This window comes from Myotis yumanensis, unplaced genomic scaffold, assembly GCF_028538775.1.
Source record: "Myotis yumanensis isolate MYYU_CA2020_CCGP unplaced genomic scaffold, mMyoYum1.0.hap1 SCAF_19, whole genome shotgun sequence".
Taxonomy (NCBI): Eukaryota; Metazoa; Chordata; class Mammalia; order Chiroptera; family Vespertilionidae; genus Myotis; species Myotis yumanensis.
Window position 1 is genome coordinate 21,663,049 of NW_027223770.1, and position 21,091 is coordinate 21,684,139.

The 21,091-nt window shown below is 51.9% G+C and overlaps 1 protein-coding gene across 2 annotated transcripts in view; it reads left to right on the top strand.

Annotated features, from left to right (window-relative positions):
- Positions 1-21,091, top strand: part of SSH1 (slingshot protein phosphatase 1) — a 50,729-nt gene that overhangs the window by 6,081 nt on the left and 23,557 nt on the right. The window contains exons 3-5 of one of the 2 annotated variants that reach the window (XM_070400261.1): positions 18,176-18,279; positions 20,171-20,235; positions 20,712-20,833. In XM_070400261.1, the coding sequence (XP_070256362.1) occupies positions 18,176-18,279; positions 20,171-20,235; positions 20,712-20,833 (291 nt within the window). Of the gene's footprint in view, positions 1-18,175; positions 18,280-20,170; positions 20,255-20,711; positions 20,834-21,091 lie in introns of those variants that run through there. The other variant, XM_070400262.1, reaches the window with a different exon arrangement.

A 21,091-nucleotide genomic window follows, 5' to 3' on the forward strand; every position in this document is an offset into this window, starting at 1 on the left:
TGAGTGAAGGGAGGGAACATGCTTTTATGGTGGCACACGTGATGTCTAAACCTCCCGTGCGTGTGGGGAAGCAATAGCCTGCAAAAATCAAAGAGATGTCATATTTCAATCGCCGGGCCCTCATTTTCACGTGATGCTCGAGGAAGGAGCAGTGACGATGACAAGTTTACTCTTTCACCTGGTGTTTTTGGTAGCTCCGGCCTTGGCCAGGGCTGGCAGGCTGGAGTCAGCCAGGTTCCCAAGTGGGGGCAGTCACGGGCCGTGTTGCAGAGCACGCTGGCACGCGGCTCTCTGCTTGGAGGCAGGGAGGGGAGGAGTAGAGGTCTGCTCCTCAGAGACTGTGTAGGGGCAGCACTGCGACCACCGTGCGAGGCCCTTAGAGCAGCTGCAGGCGTCCTCCAGCCCTTACCTAGAGTCGGAATCTCACCCTTTCACCCCATTCCTTTCCTTCAGGGCTCTGGCCCAGGACATAGGTCTCTCACTTAGATGGTCTTTGGGGCAAAGAACTATTTTTGGCTTTCTTTCATTGCCCTTAATTGGCTTGACAGCATCGTGTTTTGAAATGTTTTCAGTTAAGAACTTACCAACAGGCCTGGCTGGTGTGACTCAGTGGTTGAGCGTCGACCTATGAACCAGGAGGTCATGGTTGGATTCCTGGTCAGGGCACATGCCTGGGTTGCAGGCTCCATCCCCAGTGTGGGGCATGCAGGAGGCGGCCAATCAATGATTCTCTCTCATCACGGATATTTCTGTCTCTCTCTCCCTCTCCCTTCCTCTCTGAAATCAATAAAAAAAATATATATATATATTTTTTAAAAAGAACTTACAAACAGCTGTGATATGAAAAATATGTATTTGCCCTTCTGGCCATAGAAGGCCCCGTTCTCTTCGCAGTTTGGAGCTGGAGAGGACCTCACAAGGAAAGGAAGCCCCACGGTATCTGTTGCCGTATTTAATCCCACCACAATCCTATGGGGGGAGTATTTTCCCAGTTCACAGAGGAGGAGCCTGAGGCCCAAGTTACATGTGGGACGTACTGCGTTTATCATCCTGCTCTGCCTCTTGGAACCATTTCCGTTCAGTTGTATCACTGTCTCCTACAGGTGAGGGAGCTGCCTGAGGTCACCCAGGTGGCTAGAGGCAGCACACGGCCGGACCGAGGGCCGCCACTGACGTGTGGTGGTGACTCCCAGGATGCCCGGTCCCTCTGAGGACCACTCCGAGTTCCCCTTCACCGCTCTCAGCAGGTCCTCGGTGCCATTGTGAGCCTGGGAGGCCCTGGCTGGAGTTGGGGGCCGAATTCTGAGCTTGTCCTCTTAGGTTCCTTTTCCCGTCCCTCTTTCCTCCTCGTGTTCAGGCGGAGAAACACCAACCAGCTTTCTAACCGTCTAGCTAAACAAGAACAGTCCTGGTGTCCCGGTTTAAGCTTTGACTGAAACTCACCCGCATCCATGTAATAATTTGCATTTTCAGGCCTTTTCTCTCCTAGCCTGCCCTAGAGAAAAAAATGGATGGAATAGTCTGTTGGTTTTGCTTGTTTTGCGGGGAGGAAAGTTAGGGAGAGCAGATTTCTCTTTGCTTCAAATTGATCCCGAAGGGAAATTGGCATGATTTAGTTTCTAAAGGATGTTGGTAAGAGAGAAAAACTGGGGGCAACAGTTTATTTCTCTCTGTTCTCTCTTCTCTGTCTACCCTTAATTGATGGTTTCATCTATGGCAGTGGTTCTCAACCTTCCTAATGCCGCGACCCTTTAATACAGTTCCTCATGTTGTGGTGACCCCCAATTTCATTGTTACAAATTGAACATCATTAAAGCATAGTGATGAATCACAAAAACAATATGTAATTATATGTGTGTTTTCCGATGGTCTTAGGCGACCCCTATGAAAGGGTCATTCGACCCCCAAAGGGGTCGAGACCCACAGGTTGAGAACAGCTGGTCTATGGGGTCACCCCCTCTTGCACATGCTGTTTTCCAGTCCTTCTCGCTGCTCCCCGACCACGCTCTTTCTCTGAAGCCAGTTCTTTTTCACTTGGCCACATCCTTCCAGCCAGGTCCCAGGGCTCCCACCCCACTGGTTTGCCACGCCCCTCTCTGCAGAGGAAACAGGTAGCTCGGGGTTTCTCCATCGGTTCCAGGTACCACGCGGGCCGAACGTGGCAGGTGCTTGTGCTTTCGTGTCGTCCCTAACTCTCGGAGCTTCCCTTGGTGGCAGGGCCTTGTTCCCCGCCTGCACGTAACATTTCCACAGTTTAAATATATCAACGTAGCTTTGAGCCTGCAGTAAATCACGTACACGTATGAGAACGAGCAAGGTCCCGTAGAGGGAAAATGTGGGATTCGGGGCCAGGCAGATGCAGGTCGGGGATCTGGCTCCTGCTCTAGCAGCCCAGTTCCTTTACCTCTGTGCGTTCCTGCACCTCCGTGGGTCTCAGTTGTCCATCTAAGACAGAGATAAACTACGGCCTTTCAGGGTCATCGGTAGATTGCATGGGCTCCTCTCACAGAGTCAGGCCCACGACGGGCTTGGAGAGCCGTTGCTGGGTTTGGTCTTCCTACGATGCTGCTCAGATCAGTTAGTTCACAGCATTGAACTAGAGGGGCCGACTCCCTGCGGGAGTTGTGTCTCTTGTGTCACGCTGGGCCAGCCCCGAGAGGGCCACCACTTCATGCCCTGCACCCCTGACAGGGCTGCACCCCCCTGCGATGCAGATAGCAGCGCACGCTCGCAGAGTCAGTGTAGCGATTCCGACAGTTTCTCTGAAAGGCCTTCCGGAAAACGTCTCAGGAACCGATCATCTCCCGCCCAGAACGAAGCTGACGACGCAGAGCAGTACAGGCCCCGTTCCCTCGCTCCGCTCCCCTGCCCGGCCCTGCCTGTGCAGACTGCTGCGGGCCTCCGGCAATCCCCTTTTGGAAGCCGTGCTGTTCAGACTGTGGGAATTGGTGAGCAGATGGCCCTGCTGGCAGCGGCTCCTGGCTCCGTCGCCATCCTGGGAGCTGCCTCCGCCTGGCAGGCGATGTGAGTGGTTGTGTGCCAGGCGGGGCCCCAGGAGAGAATATGGTTGTGGGGATCAGGAGTGAATGTTGTTGTTGTTGTTGCTTTGCAGCATTTCCAAATCAAGCGCATGAAAATGTTCATGAGCGCTCTTTTAATTTTCTTCTTGCCTGGCCAAGCCAGTGTTTGGGCCAGAGCAGCAGGATTTCGTCTTCTCTGTTTTCTCTGGTGTCCCTGGTAAACTGTAAAGCCCCTTAACAGCCCTGCCTTTTTCTCCACGATTCCTTCCCCTTTTGGTCTTGACCTGGAATTCCCCGGAGGACCCCATGCTCCTCAGAACCTTTACGTGTGGCTGTGCCTTCTCTTCCGCCCCCCCATCGCGTCAGGGTGGTCTCCACAGACCACGCTTCCTCATCTCCATTTAGCACCTCTTCTCTTACGCCTGCCCGCCCTTTGGGGTGCCTCCCGCCTTTCTTGGCAATTTCTCAGCCTGGACTTGATCATTCCTGATCTGAGGATAAGCTGCCTGATCTGAGGATAAGCTAAGTTCTGCCAAGAGGTGCCCGGCGTCCGCTGCCTCCAGGCTCTTCGCAGCGGGTTGCTATGTCAGTGAGCTGTTGCTGTGTGACAAGTGACCGCACACTCTGGGTCCAGAACAGCGCCTGGCTGTTATCTCCCGTTTCCATGGGTCAGGAATCCGGACGCGGTTCAGCTGGGTCCTCTGCTTGGGGTCTCACGTGGCCGCAGTCAGATGTTGGCCGGTCCGGGGTCTCATCCAAGGCTCGGGTCCTTCTCCACAGTCAAAGTGACACCGGTTCGTGGCAGAGTCCGTTTCCTTTCGGCTGTAGAAGCCACGGCAGCTCGCTGCTTCCAGGCCGACAGGAGGAACTGCGGCCACGGGGTCCTGGGACTGAACGCCATCTCGGGAGTGACCATCCCTCACCTTTCCCGGACAGGGTCACCTAACTAAGGGAGCAGCTCTCCCACCTTGTCCCCTGGCCCCACAACCGTCGGGATAGGGACTCACTTGGGGTGCCTGCACCAGGGGCCGGGGAGGTCTTGAGACCCCCCCATGCAGTGTAGAGAAAGCAGTCATGCGGCTGAGCAGGCGTCCGTTCGGTGTGACAGAAGTAGCAGGTGTGGATGAGGTAAAGGTGATGCCACGTGCGGGATGCTCAGTCCTGGCGGGAAGAGGAGCATCAGGAACCCACAGGGATTGGCCACCGTGATCTCTGCTCAGCACCGACCCCCTGGGCCACATCTGGAGGCGTGGCGTCACTCGGATTCGCACCCACTTTGAATATTTTGGCCTCTGAAATAGCCATCCCCACTGACCCTTAACCTAAGCTTTGGTCTTAGGGAGAAATAGGCCCGGCTCCGACCTCTGTCATCTGTCACCTCAGCTGGCTGTTCTGTGACCTTGGCTGTGACCTTGGGCAGGGCAGGCCTCCGTTTCCAATGAGCAAAACCATACACAGCGCGTAGGTTGCTGTCAGATTTAAATGTGGTCACCGCACGGATCTCTCCTCGCACAGCAGGCATTCAGCAGATGCCCCTCTCTGCACCTCCTCCGGGCCCAGCTTCTGTGGGGGTGATTGTGCCTCCCATTTCCTTCCCACGGGCATGTTTCTCTCTTTGGTGTTGCTTTGGGACTGGGTCCTCGCTTTGTAGAATTACGGCCACTTGCCCACTAGACCGCATTCCCACCTTACGGACAGGGCCTTCCTGGCTCCTAGCCTCCTAGCACCCGGCACCCTCCGGATGGGCCGTCGAGGTCTCGTAAATGGAGTCGTCTGTGTCTGTTTGGCGCTGTTAGATGTCCCTTCCCTTCTAATCTAGTTCCTCACAGGAGACATGCAAATGTGTGTTCATCTCATCCCTTCCTGTCCCAACCCTGAGGCTTCATAGGCAGCGGCCTCCCACTGACTCCAAACTTTAAATATTGGAGGACACAGACTTTTAAAATTCTGGGGCCATTATACAGTTTTGCCGTTCCTTTTGGTTTAACTCAGGTATTATTCCTGGTAGTTTGGTGGAACATTTGATTTCAAAATCAGAATTTGCCTTCAGTATCCATTAAATATTTTTTAATGTATTTTTATTGATTTCAGAGAAGAATGGACAGGGAAAGAGAAATAGAGAGACCAATGATGAGAGAGAATCATTGATCAGCAGCCTCCTGAACACCCCCTACTGGGGATGGAGCCCGGTTATGTGCCCTGACCAGGAATCGAACCATGACCTCCTTCCTGGTTCGTAGGTTAATGCTCAACCACTGAGCCACACCGGCCAGCGCGTTGTTGGAAAACTCAAACTAGAGTGGGGACAAATGAGAACAGAGGTGAAGTTAATTTGATTCTGTTGGAACTTAATTAACTTTATTATTAAGGTTAACTTAAAATGAATTTTGCTCAGAGTAGTAGGTTTCATTAAACTTTCCAAATACTCATACTTAGACTTCAAAAGAGTGCGCCTCGGGGCCCCTGTCTCATTCTTCCCACACACTTGGCACACCAGGGGGGCGTGTGCACATAACAGGAATGCTCGCGCAAGCTCTTCATCGTAACAGTGGTGACCAGTGATCTCCCTCCTAGTAAATGGAACGAAGCCGTGAGGGGGAGTCAGAAAGCTGAGGTTCTGTCCCGAGATATATCCTCTGCTGTGCAACCTTAGGCAAGTTGCTAAGTGTCTCTGGGCCCCCACTTCCTCCTTTGCAAAGTGAAGAGACGGATTCGATGATGGTTTCCAAATCCAAGAACCAGAGTTCTCAGACCCACCAGTCTGGTTCCGTGTTACTTTGTGTTTTTAATCATATGTGGTGAATTTGTAACATACTGTCAAGAGTTCTCCTTTATTCCCACACGAAGAGCCAGGTCAGATATTTGTGGGGCATCTAGCCAGGTCAGTGTTAGGGTTTGACCCTGCAACGGAGCAAACTAGTTGACCCCTGAGAAGAGGTGGGCCCACTCGTCAGGCACGCCTGGCCCTCAGGAGCAGGGCCACATGCACAGTAGCGGCCATTTGGAAAGAAGGGACTCACCTTCAGAGCTCGTCGTTGGCATATGTTTTGCTGCGGTCAGATCTCTGGGTTTGGACAGCTTATTAGAAAATTCCTAGGGCTGGAGCATCCCAAGGAGTTGTTCTGCTTCAAGGAAAGCCGCAATAAAGAAACAGGATTAATCAAAATAGGATTACTCACAATAAGGAGGAGTCATCTTCAAGATGTGCAGAGGCATTGGGCCAGGGATGGGGGCAAGACCCTGAGTCTGGCCTGTGGGGGGTCCCACTTGGGGGCGGGGGGTGGTATTGTTGATGGTTCCCATGGTGGAGGTGATGTGCTGATGAGAAAACCCAAGTGGCCTGCCTGGGGGTGTGGCCCGAGCATCGCGGCGAGATGGGCGAGACAGCTGTGTGGACTGCGGAGGTCACACAGGCCGGCCTGTGCCTGACAGCGGGGCCTCTGGGCGGGTGTAGGCCCCTCCCCCTGGCCACCTGCACGACCGTGACCTTGGGCCAGCCACCTGCCCTCCCTGACACTGAGGGTCTTGGTGAGGCTTAGAGAGTCCCGTGTTGTGTGTAGTGCCTCGTCCTTGCCTGATGCCGCCTGACACGTGGTCCCGTGAGTTATTTTCAGTGATGGTAGCCAGGGCCCCTCCTGTCACCCTTCCTGACCGTGTTCTCCTCCGTAGGTGGACTCAAGGCCAGTTCGCCACAAAGGCCAAAGGGTCATCCAAGGGAAGCTAAGAGGAAAAACAAGCAATGTTTGACCTCATTCCCTCCAAGTTCTACTGAACTTTGTACCAACTTTCACCATGCTTTGTATTTTTATTTCTGCAGATTTTTTTTTTCTTGAATGGCTACTTTAGAAGCTATTTTTAAAAAGACTTTGTTTCAAAGAAGGTTGTCGGAGGTCCCCTGAGGAAAGGTCTTATGCTCCCCCCACGGGGCCACCCTGCGCTGGCAGAAGGAATTCCCGGTCAGGGCTTGGCACACGTTTGCCAAGAGTGCTCCAGGCGTCTCCCCAAAGCTGGGCCCAGACAGGATTCCCACAAGGGAGGGGACCGTAGGTATGGTTTGGAGACAACCAGGCCAGCTGCCACCTCTCACCTCTGTAAACCACTTGTCACTTTCCAAATGCCCAGACCCACCTGTTCCGTGCTGGGCCTGTGGCAGGTGACGTTTAAGAGTGGCCCTTTAAGGCTGGGGTTGAGGCCACTGAACTGTACGCAGAGGGCTTCCCGCGGCCCCTGCTCCCCAAGCCCTGGGCCCCGTGTGCAGGCCCCACCACGTGCAGTAGGAGGGAGGAATGCCTCTTGTGAAGCAACCTGGCAGTGGAAGCAGTTTTTATCTAACTCTTCGCTCTGTTTACCAATTTAGCCGATGTAAATGGGCTGCCTGTATGTGTCATGGGTTCTGTGCTGAATGCTGGGGGTTCCATGTTAAGTTAAAAAGTCTACCTCCTAGATCAGTGATGGCAAGCCTATGACACGCATGTCAGAGGTGACAACGCGAACTCATTATTTTGGTTGATTTTTCTTTGTTAAATGGCATTTAAATATATAAAATAAATATAAAAAATATGTCTTTGTTTTACTATGGTTGCAAATATCAAAAAATTTCTATATGTGACACGGCACCAGAGTTAAGTTAGGGTTTTTCAAAATGCTGACACACCGAGCTCAAAAGGTTCGCCATCACTGTCCTAGAGCAGTGGTTCTCAACCTTCTGGCCCTTTAAATACAGTTCCTCATGTTGTGACCCAACCATAAAATTATTTGCGTTGCTACTTCATAACTGTCACGTTGCTACTGTTATGAATCGCCATGTAAATATCTGATATGCAGGATGGTCTTAGGCGACCGCCAAAGGGGTCTCGACCCACAGGTTGAGAACCGCTGTCCTAGAGGTACCATGTGAATGCTGGGTCAGCCACAGCTCTGTTGGAAAGGGATTTGAAACAGCTTAGTAATTTCATTGAAACAATGTAATTTAAAATTAGAGAAGTGAGCCTGGCCCATATGGCTCAGTGATTGAGTGTCGACCTATGAACAAAGAGGACACGGTTCGATTTCCGGTCAGGGCACATGGGTTGCGGGCTCCATCCCCAGTAGGGGGCGTGAGGCAGCCAATCAATGATTCTCTCTCATCATTGATGTTTCTCTCTCTCTCTCTCTCTCTCTCTCTAACTTCCTTTCTGAAAATAATAATATATTCATTATAAAACTAGAAACATGGGACAGGGAGAAAGTGGGGGAAAATAGATGCAGTCATAGGAAGGTTTATAGGTGGAATGTATGGCGTAATGTTGCTACAGTTACCAGAGTTTGGCCACCAGTCTGACCGTGAGCTTCCTAGGAGTCAAAACAAAGGGAGAAACAAGGTCAGTTGCTTGATTCATGGCGTCCTTAAAATACCGCCAGGCCAGTTCCTCTGAAGAACAATTCCTGACAGACACCCTGATAGATAATCCAGATAAGTAGTGGGTGTTCATAAGGAAACCCAGGGTGAGGGGTGGACAGTCAGGGCGTGGGCCCCGCAGCCCACAGGCAGAGCTGAGGCTGTGTGTCCATCCCACCAATTAACCTGGTGTTTGTGGTCCTGCGAGGTGAAGTCAGCCGTATTGTTCGGCGCCAGAGCTGCCGGTCACCCCAAACATCGAAAAACAGGATGCTGAGTCACATCCTTCGGGCCTGCCGCATCCTGACTGTGCGTGCCCTTCACAATGGGAGGCTCGCACGGGCAGGTTGGCCCCTCGCTCTTCCAGAGTGTGGTCTCGGAGCAGGAAAATGTTAAAGTTGGGTCTTACAGGAGCCGGGTCTGTGCGTGTGTGTGTGTGTGTGTGTGTGTGTTCCACACAATTGGACACACATAGACTAAGAGGAACTGGGAGAGCAGCGCTTCCCATCATGTCCCACCGCCTAGCGCACCTTGCATTCTGGAAAACACGAGAGGGAGAATGGTCCATAGAGATCTCCGTTGATGAGGGAGGAAGTGTCCGAGATGGGAGGAGAAAGCCAGGATGTATGCCCGTGACAACAACCAGTGAATTGGCCTTAAGCTTTTATCACTTGCCAGTGCAGAGTAAATAGTGTTTTACCAAAAGCCACTTAAGTGGAAGTTGAAAAAATAAAATTTATTTTTATATATTGTTTTTAAATGTATTTTTATTGACTTCAGAGAGGAAGGGAGAGGGAGAGAGAAACATCAATGATGAGAGAGAATCATTGATCGGCTGCCTCCTGCACGCCCCACACTGGGGAATCGCGCCCACAACCCAGGCACGTGCCCTGACCGGGAATCAAACCGTGACCTGGTTCATAGGTCGACGCTCAATCACTGAGCCATGCCGGCCAGGCTGAAAAAATATCTTTTAACATTTTGAAACAAAACTTACAGAAAAGTGGCAAGAACAGTACAAAGAACTTCTTCTTTCTGAACTGCTCTGAGAGACAGCTGCCAGCCCGATGCCCTCTGAATACAGGCCTCGTCTTGGCCGTGCGAACTTGGCAAGTGACATAACCTCTCTGAGCCTCAGTTTCCCTCTGTCTCAGATGCAGGCGGATGCTGAGGATATGGTTTAGGTAAGATGTAGACAGTGCTTAGCATGACACTCTACAAAGATGTTTCATCATAGATGTTTCCCTGAGGGCACACTGTCTTCTGGGCACTGAGAGGGTCTGGACGCTCACGTGAGGTGGAGAACTTTGTTTTGTGTTGTTTGACGCCCTCGGTTGCCAGGAGGGCCCGACCGCCAGTGCCTGTAACTCCACTTGCGGCGTTTATTTGGTGAGTCTTACTTGTCCAGGTCATCCTGTGCGTGCTGAGCGCCGAGTTCCGGCTGCTCGGAGATGACCAGGGTGAGTCAGTCATGAAGGAAATGCTCGGGGCTGGAGAGGAGGACCAGCTCCTTTATGCGTGGTTACCTAGAACCTCCGTCTTTCAGACGGGGAAGGAGACTTTGAACATTCTGTGTGTCCTGGCCGTCTAGTCCCCTTGTGATGTTAGAGTGCCCTGCCGTGCCGATCACTTCGCCACAGGCTAGTGGGTCAATAGGCCTAGGAAATTGAAGGTCTGTCTGGGAGTCAGGTGAGGGCGTGGTGACCTTGAAGAGGGGATGGGGCCACATACACCGAAGGAAGGACTAAGAACCTGGGACGGTGGAGATAAGCCATTGGTGGGATTTTCGCGTAGTTTCAAAAACATTTCCTTCATGTGCCTGTTCTTTCTGGCTGGCTAGGGGGTCGATGCTGCCACTGCACTTCCTGCACATGGCCTCGCTGGGGTCTTCGACCCCGGTATACCAGATGTCCGGAGGAAGATGGCACCAGCTCTGGCTCCTATAGACAGGGCCTGAGACACTTGGCGGGGGGGCATCAAGAAACTACCCTACGGTTTATCAAGCCAACTGAAGGCACATCATTTGCTGTCTCATTCATGCAGTGGGAAAAAGCCCACTTTTGCGAGCCTGCTAGTCTTTTCAGCTGCCTGCCCCTACCCATTGGTATGAAGGGGAGCTGTGGCGCTGGCTTCAGAGAATGTCTCTTACTGTCTGAAATGCTTCTGAACATTCCTTCTGTCTGAGAGAAGCCTACGCCTTCTAGCCAAACAATACATGGCCCAGCAGCACAGACATTTGTAAGGAGCCCTGCCAGCATTGCCTGCCGGTGACCCCGTTCCTAAGTGCAATGCCCTGCGGAGCTGGAATTTCCCTGTTCTCAACCCTCTGTGTTGCAGGAAACAGTTGGGGAGCGCTAGCCGATAGCTGTGTCAGGTGAGGTCCTTGCTTGCTTGTGCCCTGAGGAATGGTGTTTGGAACAAGGCCCTGCCGGACTGTACTGTGGAGCACAAAACAGAGAGACCAAGGCGTTGGTGCAACTCAGGGTCTTTGTGACTCGAACATGAATTCAAAGTGAGGGGAGAACCCGTGGGGGAGAGAGCAGTGGAAGGAGTCTCCCGTCTCCACCTGCCGTCTTCTTCACCTTCTCCAGCCAGGACGTCTTCCGTCTCCTTCACATCTCCATAAGCTTCACTTTGCTGGGAGTGGGGTTCTGAATGGTTCTGAGGTCCATCTGTGTCCACCCAGCTTTACCTGCTGCTGCTGCAGGTCAGCGCATCCCACCCTCCGACCTGGGGATTCTGCAGGAGGATCCCCGGATGGGAGCCGCTCGGTCCAGTGCTGCCCCTTGTTAGACCGATGACCACAGATAAGTCCTTATCGTCTCTGTCTTGGTTCTTTCGTTAGAAGAATGGAAACTCATTCTTCTGAGAAATAACAGCAGAAATGGAGGGACAAGCTGTCTGTAAACTGTAAAGCACCATTCAGGTGGAAGGCAGCATTTACTGCCTGGAAGCAAAGCTCAGTGAGTGCTCCTGCTGTACCAGGCGTTCAGGTGCTGAGAACTTCTTAGGTTGACGGCTGGATGGCTCAGCCAGAAGCCCAAGGTTTGGTTCTTAGCTGTTCCCATTCTTTTTTTAAAATATATTTTATTGATTATTTACAGAGAGGAAGGGAGAGGGATAGAGAGTTAGAAACATCAATGAGAGAAACACCGATCAGCTGCCTCCTGCACACTCCCAGCTGCCTCCTGCACACTCCCCACTGGGGATGTGCCCGCAACCAAGGTATATGCCGTTGACTGGAATCGAACCTGGGACCCTTGAGTCTGCAGGCCGATGCTCTATCCACTGAGCCAAACCGGTTAGGGCAGCTGTGCCCATTCTGAAACTTGAATTTATTACTACACTCAGGGATGATCAACTTCCAAGAAGCCAACTTGTATTAACCAAATTGATAAGAAACTGACTTATAAACCAGAATAGACATGTATGAGTTCACCGAGGAGCCTTCTACAAATCCTCCTCTGTACACTACAGAGGAGGTGTAACGTGATCTTCCAAGCGCACGCGTGTGTGCGCATGTACGTGTGTGTATGTGTGTGTGTGTGTGTGTACCTGCAGCACCCAGTATGTTCCTCTACCGTGCAACCTGCTGCCTTACATCGAAGTTACTGCCCTGTGTCTCTCTGACCCACTTGCAGGTAACGTTGCCCCAGGGCAGGAGCCATGCCTGTTTCATTTCTGAATACCCAGGGCTTAGCCCTGACCAGACAGTAGATATCTGTGAATCTAAATGGAATTAGCAGAACCTCCTCTTGGGAGTGGTCAGTGGTACCCACCTTTACATTTGTTCCCTTTTTTTCCCCCTGGAATTACCATCACATCCGCTAGACTGACCACAGCCACTCGGTAATCATGGTGCAGAGCCTAGTGCCTTCGAGGACTGGCTCTGTCCACGTAAAAGTTGTTTCAACCCGTCCGGTCACTTTACAACCTTTTCAGAGCCTGCCCTTGAGGCTCATGGTCTCTGATGTGGTGCGAGACGTGTGTCAGGAATCCTGAAACCATAGCGTTGAAGTAGCTTCCTGTTTCCTCGTCTATAAAATGAGCAGTGATGCCTGCTCAGTCTTCCTGGAAGCGTTCCTAGAAGATCAAATCCGTTGACATTAGCTCAAGTGCTTTGTCCACAGCAGAGCTCTGATCTGTCATTGCTGTTGCCATTCCATTCCGTATCGTGCAACGCGGCTGCCTGTCGAGGGCAGGGGCACTTGTGACCGAAAGTATTTGGTAGAAGATGGACAGGCGCGCCTCCCTGCCAACCTGTTCTGCCGCTTCCAGGGAGGGTGTTATTTTGTGCTCTGACCCGGCGTGACCTCCCTTCACGGTACCCAGCTGTGTTCCTCTCCTGAGAGGACCACGCGCTCTCAGTGGTGGTATCGTTCACCAGCAGAAAACATTGATCGTGCGCCTACTATGTGGGAGGTATTTTTATGACGCCCACAGGAGAAACCAGTGTTCCCGTGTCTCCTGCCACTGAGAGATTTGGGGGTTCACCCTGGCTATACGTCTGAAGCCCTTTGGGGACTTTTAAAAAGCAGGTGCTCAGACTTACTGCAGACCTTTTGAATCAGAATCAGTTAAGGGTAGACCTGGGCATGAATATGTTTTAGAAGGTCCATAGGTTCCTCAGATGGACAGCCACGGGTGGACGTCGGGGCATTCGTATAATATTCTGCAGCGTGGTGTTGCTACACTTCGTGTTTCTGTTTTTCAAGGAATTAAGTTTCTAAGTGGCCTGGCACACACCCAAACCACCCAAACATACACCCGTCCCTTGGAGAGGGTCATTACCTTAGCCCTGGTGGACACGTGCACGGGCGTGGCTTAGCGTGTACTTCTTAGTCTGCAAATATTTGCTGTTTGAACGAATGAACAGAATCCTGTAAGTGAATATCAGAACATACATATGTAGTAAACCACGAATCACAACCCAGACCCGTGTATTTTATTTTCTTAAACTTCAGTGTGTACCAGAATCAGTCAGGGAATTGGTTAAAAACGAGGCTGTCCTGGACACTCTTTCAGGAGCTTGACGGGCTCCCTGCAGTTGTCACATGGAGAAAGGCATGCCTGCCCCTCCGAGCCGTGGGAGCTGGACGCCACGCATAGCTAAGTGCCTGGCACAGCCCCTGCCACGTGGCAGGAGCTTGGTAATGACAGTAATGCAATGCTTGTTGATGGGAAGCAGCTCGGCCGATGTGGCCGTGCCACCCACTCTGCAGGATTCCCACTCAGTCGGAAGGACGGAAGGATGTGTCCCGTGCAGGTGGCCGTGGGCAGGGTGATTGGGGTGCCCCCCACCCCCCGAGCCTTCCGCCTATCCCCAGGCTGGTGGAGGAACTCTGACGCCGAGGCTTCTCTTCCTGAGGCCTGTTTCCTGCATAATTCCTCTCTCTGTGTCCTGCAAGCGATGCTTCCACGTGCTGGGAACCAGCACTGGAGCCGAGTCCGGGTTCCGACTTCTCGGTGACGTGTGCTGTAGCGGAACCAGCCGCGTTGCAGTTAGCCGTCTGGACGGGCAGGGACGACGGGCAGTCCAGGGATTGAGAAGGTGGACGTGGGGCAAACATACTTGTCTAATCCCATCTCGTCAAGTTGCCTGCTCCTGGGCAGGCTGTATCCTCAGCTGCCAAATAAGAATCGTTGTGTCTGTGTTTCACTTAATCCTTTTGTGAGCATTTGGGAGCTGGGGGAGCTCCTCTCTTAGGGTAGGATCCCATCCTGCCTGCACTATGGTTATTCGTACCCTTACTTTACCTCCCCGGCTGAAAGAAGCGCTAAAAGCAGACAGCTCCCGGCTGGCCCCTGTGGGTGGGGTCTTGGGCCAGGCCCTCCGGGACTCGGACCTGCTTTACCTGCGCAGCCTGGCCTGTCCTGAGGATCCTGCCTGCATTTCTCACACGTGCACACAGGAGCGTCCCTCTACCTGGAACGCCCCCTCCCCAGACTTGCCTCCTCAGGGAGCAGTTAGCACGACTGCAGAATTTCCAGAACGTAAACGTGCTTTTGCAAGTGCCCGGTAACTGTGGCAGCTGCCCACGGTCACGGCTGGGTGAGTGGATGGTGTTCTGAAAGAAACAGAAATCCCTCAGCGTGACGATGGCGGCCAGCACGGGTCCGGTCACACGGACGTGTGCCTGGGCGGCCAGCTGTTTTCCCTCCCAGTTGCTGATGCGCACCCTCTGGCCCGCTGCTGAGGCCACCCCACGGCGTGGGAGGAAAGTGATTAGAGGAACTTCAGCTGCCTGGCTCCCTCTGAATGGCCCTTTCATCAGGACGTGCAGGGACAAGGGCCTTTTTCAACCCAAAAATCAGGGGGAGACGAGAGTGCCACCAGAGCCATTTGCTCTCTGGGCGGGAGCATCGTCCGAGGCTGAGGACTCCTCGCCGAAGGACGCCAGCCTCTTCCTCACCTGCCTGCCTTCTCCTGGGGCGTGGGAGGCGGGGGCTCGGGGTCGCCAACCATGTGATCACCGCCGCCATGAAGCTTTTTTGTTTTACCGATTTCTGCGTCTCCCTTCAGCCACCTCCTTACTTCTGCTCTTCAGAGGTTTCCAGCCCAAATTAGTACGTACCCCCTGCTGGTCTCTGTTCTCCTGCCCCGGCTAGGTGACGGGATGAGTGGCTTCTGATGCTCTGAGGGCTGGGGTTTTCTTGAGGAGCAACGATGGAGGTTTTTCTCTCCGTCTTCAGTGCCTTGTAGAGACTTTAATCTTGCGGAGGCGGCGGCGGCCAAAGCGGCAGGAGCCAGTGTCTGAGAACATGCTTGTCTGTGGAGATAACAGCGTTGGGGGTGGGGGTCAGGAGGGCAGGGGCTGGCTTTGTTGTTACTTCAAGATGTTCCTTACAGCGACGGAGGGAAACGGTTCAGTTTTGTTTGTCTGGGTCTGACCTGGAACTTGAGTTGCTCTTTTTAGGACGCCAGCATCTTCGAGGAGATGCAGCTTTTCTGTAGCCGGGATGGGTGGTTGGTGGGTTTGTGCTGCCTGCCCCGAGTACCCAGGAAGGAGTGTGCCATGGCCAAAGTGGGTTTGTTACAGGGTCTCCTTCCCCAGAGGGGCGCCTGGAGACCCATGAATCGGGGTACGCTGCCTCTGGGGCTTAGAGGCCCGGCAGAGCCCCCCGACGGCGCCCTGGCGGTGGGAAACAGTGTTCGCAGCAGCCACGCAGAGGAGGGCGCCTAGACTCTGGGCCTGCAGTGATCTCGGCACAGAAGCCGGGAAACAGGGTGGGAGAAACATCTGTGTCTTGTTTTCCTGACCCTGTGACTGCCTGGCTGTGCGGCCTCTTGGCCCGAGAGTCATCTTGTGCGGCCATCCTCGTGCTGTGTCCTCTCGCCGTCTCCCAGGCGCCGGCGAGGGCGCAGGGCTGCCCGCAGCTTCCAGTCTCCTCTCCAGTACACGCCTGCGACGAGTGGCGGGAGGAGGACAGGGCCCCATACAGGCAGCTATCCCTACGCCGCCCCCCCTCCACCCCACCCCACCCCCCAGCCTCGTGTGGATGGGAGGCCCTGGTTCTTTATCAGTCTCAGGGACCCTGAGGAACAACTGGCCTAGTCAGCGATCACAGAATAAAACCAGCCTATTCTTTTGCATTGTTCCCCTTTTTTTCCAAAGGAAGTGTGAGGGAAACCAAGGGGAATTTTTGCCCGCGATTTCCAAGGCGAAGGTCACGGTTCATGGCTGGCTGTTTCCAGAGCGCTTGGCGTTTGGGTCAGTGCGGATTTTTGTTTTTCTGGGGTTGTTTTTGTGTTGTTGTTTTTAACCCAGGAACAAAAGAGGCTGATGTTGCCTTGAAAAAAAATGTTCCCCGGCCGCTGCGACGAACTGGTGGCTGCGTTTCTTTCGTGGGTTTTGGGGTCCCTTGGGCAGCTCTTCCAGATTTCACTGAGAATCAGTAGTGACTGATCTGTGTCTGAAACAGAGCAGTTCTGAAAACAAGGTTGCTTGTGAAATGTTAAGGAAGGAGAGGGTGACAAACGAGAAGGGTGATGGAAGCGTGCTGGGTGACTCTGCCGCCTGCTAAAATACGACAACCTGGACTTCAGGTGGGCCAGGTGGGTGCTAGAGAGCCTCTTGCCTCCCATGGGTGAGAGCAGGACGGCAAAGGGAGGGTGCCTCTCATTCCCTCCATCATTTGGAATCCTGGGCTCCTCAGCACTTGTCCCTGGCAGCACACACACATGACGAATAGGTAGGAAGGATGGCTTGGCAGTACATTCGCCGTCATAAATAAAGAAGTTGTACAGATGTACAGTATTGGTGTTACAAAATCTGTAAAGCCGGTTATCAGCAATTCAGAGGCCCAAGTAAGAGGCAGACGGGGCCTTCCTATTTGATATTTGAGCAGCCCCTATTTTTAGCATGGGAATTCAACCAGGCGAACCAGCAGATAGGATTGTGGGCTTGCGCTCTGGGAGATAGCCGTGTCTGATTCCAGGATCCGCTGGCTGACTTGCTAGTTTGTGTGGTGAGTTTTCTTAGCACCTAGAGTTACTTGTTAGACGTGGCTGACTTTCTTATTCCAGGATTAGAAGGTTTACTCACTCACAGTGGATGCCTGGGGCAGAGGGGATCTTGCTTTCTTATGTTACCAAAGACATTGTTGTGTTGCTCTCAGGAACTGATTTGCTCTCTGTTCAAACAAAAAAAGTGCCGCATTTTCTTAAGAGGTTTTCCTTTCACATCATTTATATATTAATTGGCTGCTCAAGAGAGAATTGATCATTTTTACAGTTTCCTAACATTTAAACTAAAATTTGTGATCTTTCGTGAAATTAATAAAAATAAAATGTTTTTTTTCATGATAACATGTTGTACATGTTTTGTATTACTTATGAAAGTCAAACAAAAATAGTCATTTAAAAGAGTTAATATTTGCTCAGTGTAGAAGATTTGGAAGATACTAACAGGTAGAAAGAAGATAATCATAAGTAGTCCAACCCCTCAAAAAACAGTTAATAATTTTGGAGTATTTTTGGGGTAGTTTTCAGAGTTGACTATTTTTGAATAATTGGAAGTAATTAACAGATAATGCAGTCTACCACTTGATGCAGGTTTAATTTCTGCATAAGCTAAAGATTTTTTTAGAGCATTTGGAAACCTTGAAAACCTGTTAATTGCAAATTATTAAGTTATAGGTTGAATGTGAATGTTTTCGGTAGTTAAAATAACAAGAGACCCAAGATTCATTCTGCTGAGAAATTCATTGGGTCGACTGGAGGTTTTCTGCAGTGACAGTGGGCACAGCACCCTTGACTAAATTAAACCCCAGGTCAGCAGCCACTCAGCTTCTCTCAGATGCAAACACACAGTGACAGTGTCCCTTCCTCTCCCTTGGCTTTCATCAGAGGAAGGCCTCAAGGAGCAGTGAAGCTGTTAGGAGACACGGAGTTAGAAACAGGTCAGCAGCAAGACTACGAGAGATGCAGCGCCTGCCCCCAGCAGAGGGTCGGGCCCTGTTTCTAGAGGCTGTTGCATCCCAGTGAGATCCCTCACAGGGTCCTGCAGGAGGGGGCTCTCGGCCCGGCAGAGCCCACGTGGAACCGGAGAACCCGAGTGTTTGAGCGGAAGCGACGTTTCCGTACGCGCACTCTCCACGGCAAGCTTGTAGCGCAGCCGGGCAGGCAGCCCTGCGAAATGCTTCCAGAAGCTCTGTTATCCCACTTGAGCACTACGTGCTCTTGGTCCGCACCCCAGCTCTTCAGCTCTGTCGCACGTCTTTGCCCGTTTCCCTCTCTGAGGCCCAGCCTAACCTGCTCCGGTTTCATCCTTCCCAGCTTAAGTGAGAGCTTTTTCATGGTGAAAGGAGCAGCCCTCTTCTTGCAACAGGGAAGCAGCCCTCAAGGCCAGCGAAGCCTGCAGCATCCCCACAAGCATGCGGGTGAGTCGATGCTCTTCCATGGGAACGCGTTTTCTCTGCCGCGGGAGGGACCCCCCGTTCCTGGTGGTGAGCCACGCATCGGTTTTCAAGGCCAGAGAAATAGTGGGACCAGGGCTGTGATCACGGGTACAGGGAGAAGCCCTTCTGCGCAGGCCGGCCAGGCGTGGTTTCCAGGTGGCGCCGGGAGCAAGCAGCCCTTCTGAGCCTGGTGTCTACCTGACGAGTGAGGGGTCGGCAGCACTGGGTTTGGGTGTTAGGATGCCCTACTTACAGTTTATCAGGTAGCTGCGTATTTTCAGTTGAAGTAGGGCTTTCTAAACAAACGCCCCAGAATACGCTATAGTCAGGGGTTGTGCCCTTGAAACAGCCACCTTGGGGTGCTCTATACGTAGTCTGGGGGTGCTGTCACTTCCCCGAGCATTTGGAAAACTCATTTGGAGAATTTCTTTCTCTCCACGCCCTGCCCCCCCCCCCCCCCACCACACATACATACATTCTCTGTAATACCGAAAGAAAAAAAAATCCGTTTTTATAAAAGACAGTGGAATGAAAAAATAGTAATTATTAAACTTTGCCAAGACAAAGTTCAGTGACACATCTGGCATGAGCACCTGACAGCCTGCCTAGCCTTGTTAAGCAACATGTGTCCAGACTGTGTATCCTTCCCCCCTTTCTTGCACCCCATAGCTGGGAAAAGAGGATACCCAGGGGTAGACCGAGTGAGATCTTCATCTGTTTAGCCAGGGGCCAAAGGAACCCCTGCCCAACAGAGAGACTCTTAACTGGTCTTCAGGTAGAATGAAGCCACGACGCTGGTTGTCTCTAGGTGTTGATAACGTTTTTTTAATTCTAGTTTCCAAACTTTCTGTAACAGGATGTGTTACTTTCACACGGCAAAGAGAGCTCCAGCCAGCCTCGTTAGGGGAATGCCTTTACGAGCCCTTGGCACGCACTGAGATGGAAAGTCTTTATCTTTTAATGGTCAGTTTGGTTTGAGGAAATAGGGAAGTGGTAGTGTAGGGATCAAACCGAGTATTAATTTAGGTTCAAACGCAACCCAATAAGGAATGCCTATAAAGTAAATACACTGGTATTCTCTGGTGATTGACTCTGAAACCAAAGGCAGTTTGAAAAGAAGACTCGAGAAAACTTACTTGTGGGTAGCGGTCCTGGGACTTCTGGGACGGGCAGCACACGTTGAATGTCAGCTGGAAAGACTCTGACCCTGAACAGCAGGTGAAAGCAGCTAGCCATTGGGGCCAGCTTTCTCGTCGCTGTGATCATTTTGTTTGTCCAACCTCAAGTCACCAGCTTCATTTTGGATCTGAGTGCTGGGGTTAGAATTTTGTATCTTACAATTGATAACAAACACCAAGGCTCAATCAATATTTTCACATAATGATATTTGTCATCAAGATTTAAGTCTATCTTAAGACAGGACAACAATTGTTCTACACAAGGAGGCAGTATGGTGTGGGGAAAGGGCCTGGCTTCTGATCCCAGTTCTGGAACTGACTGTGTTGTCATGGTCAACCTCTGAGCCTCAGTTTCCTCATCTTTAAAATGGGCATCACATACCAGTACCTTGGAGGTTATGGAATTTAAAATTTATGCAGGTAACATATTTACCTCCTCGTAGGTGCTCAGTGTATAGTCGCTATAACGATTACTTGCGGTGACTTCTAGTACAATAAAGCTATAAACAGAACCTTTATTTTTGAATTTGCTATCGGTTTTGCTCTGATAGGAACTGAACCATTGTTAATGTCTTAACAGTAATACATATAGCCAAGCAAATGCTCAAGCTTTGCTCACTCTGTATAAAACGTGTCCTTCCTCTGAATCAAACGGCATTTTCCTACTGTGTGAACTTGATTTGTTGGTCCCATAGGTGACTTGCCCCAACATCTGCAAGTGATGATCAACCTTCTGCGTTGTGAAGATAGAATCAAGCTGGTAAGAAGAGACGAGAGTGGCAAGTTTTAATTTTTAATTGTGAAATTTGGTAGGGAATTACTGATGAGCAGTGAGTGGGGTGGTGGGGGAGGGGGGTATGTGAGTTTTTATATTTTAGCAAATTCTCCCCAATTGTTCACAAAAGCCAACGCGGAGTTTGCTTCTCGGTGCCCAGAGGGTCCAGAGAAAGGATGTAGGGGGTCTCTGTCAGTCTAACAGTCTGTGCTGAGTCGGCATCTTCAGTGTCTGGATTTTATTATTCACCCATTTAACACACTTGGGGAGCCCCCCCCCACGTCAGACACTGTCCCTCGTGTTGGGGTATAAATGAGATGCGGCTCCTATGCCTGAGAATCTCACCTGAAAGCCTAAACTCACAGGGGAAAGATAGGCAGCAGATGTCCTTGACCTTGGTTGGGTGGAGGAAGGGGGCATGACCTGGGAGGGTGGGCCGTGAAAGCCTCTCTGCCCTGCAGGCCGTGCGCCTGGAGAGCGCCTGGGCGGAGCGGGTCCGGTACATGGTGGTGGTGGACAGCAGTGGGCGCCAGGACACGGAGGAGAGCATCTTGCTGGGCGTCGACTTTTCCAGCAAGGAGAGGTGAGTCTGATGGGACAAGAGTTGCTGCTGGAAAAAGATTCCTGTGGCCCTGTATCCTTGGGGGTTGACAGTGGGATGCACGATGGTGGGGTGGCGGGGTGACCAGGAACAGCAGGGCACGGCATTTCCGCTCTTGTGTGCGGCGCTCTGCCAGCTCCAGTCTCTGCTCTGAGCTCAGGGTCTCCTGAGAGGAAAGGAAGCGACACTGTGCTTGGAGGTCTAACACTGGGTGCCATCGGGGTGCTGGAGACGAGGGCA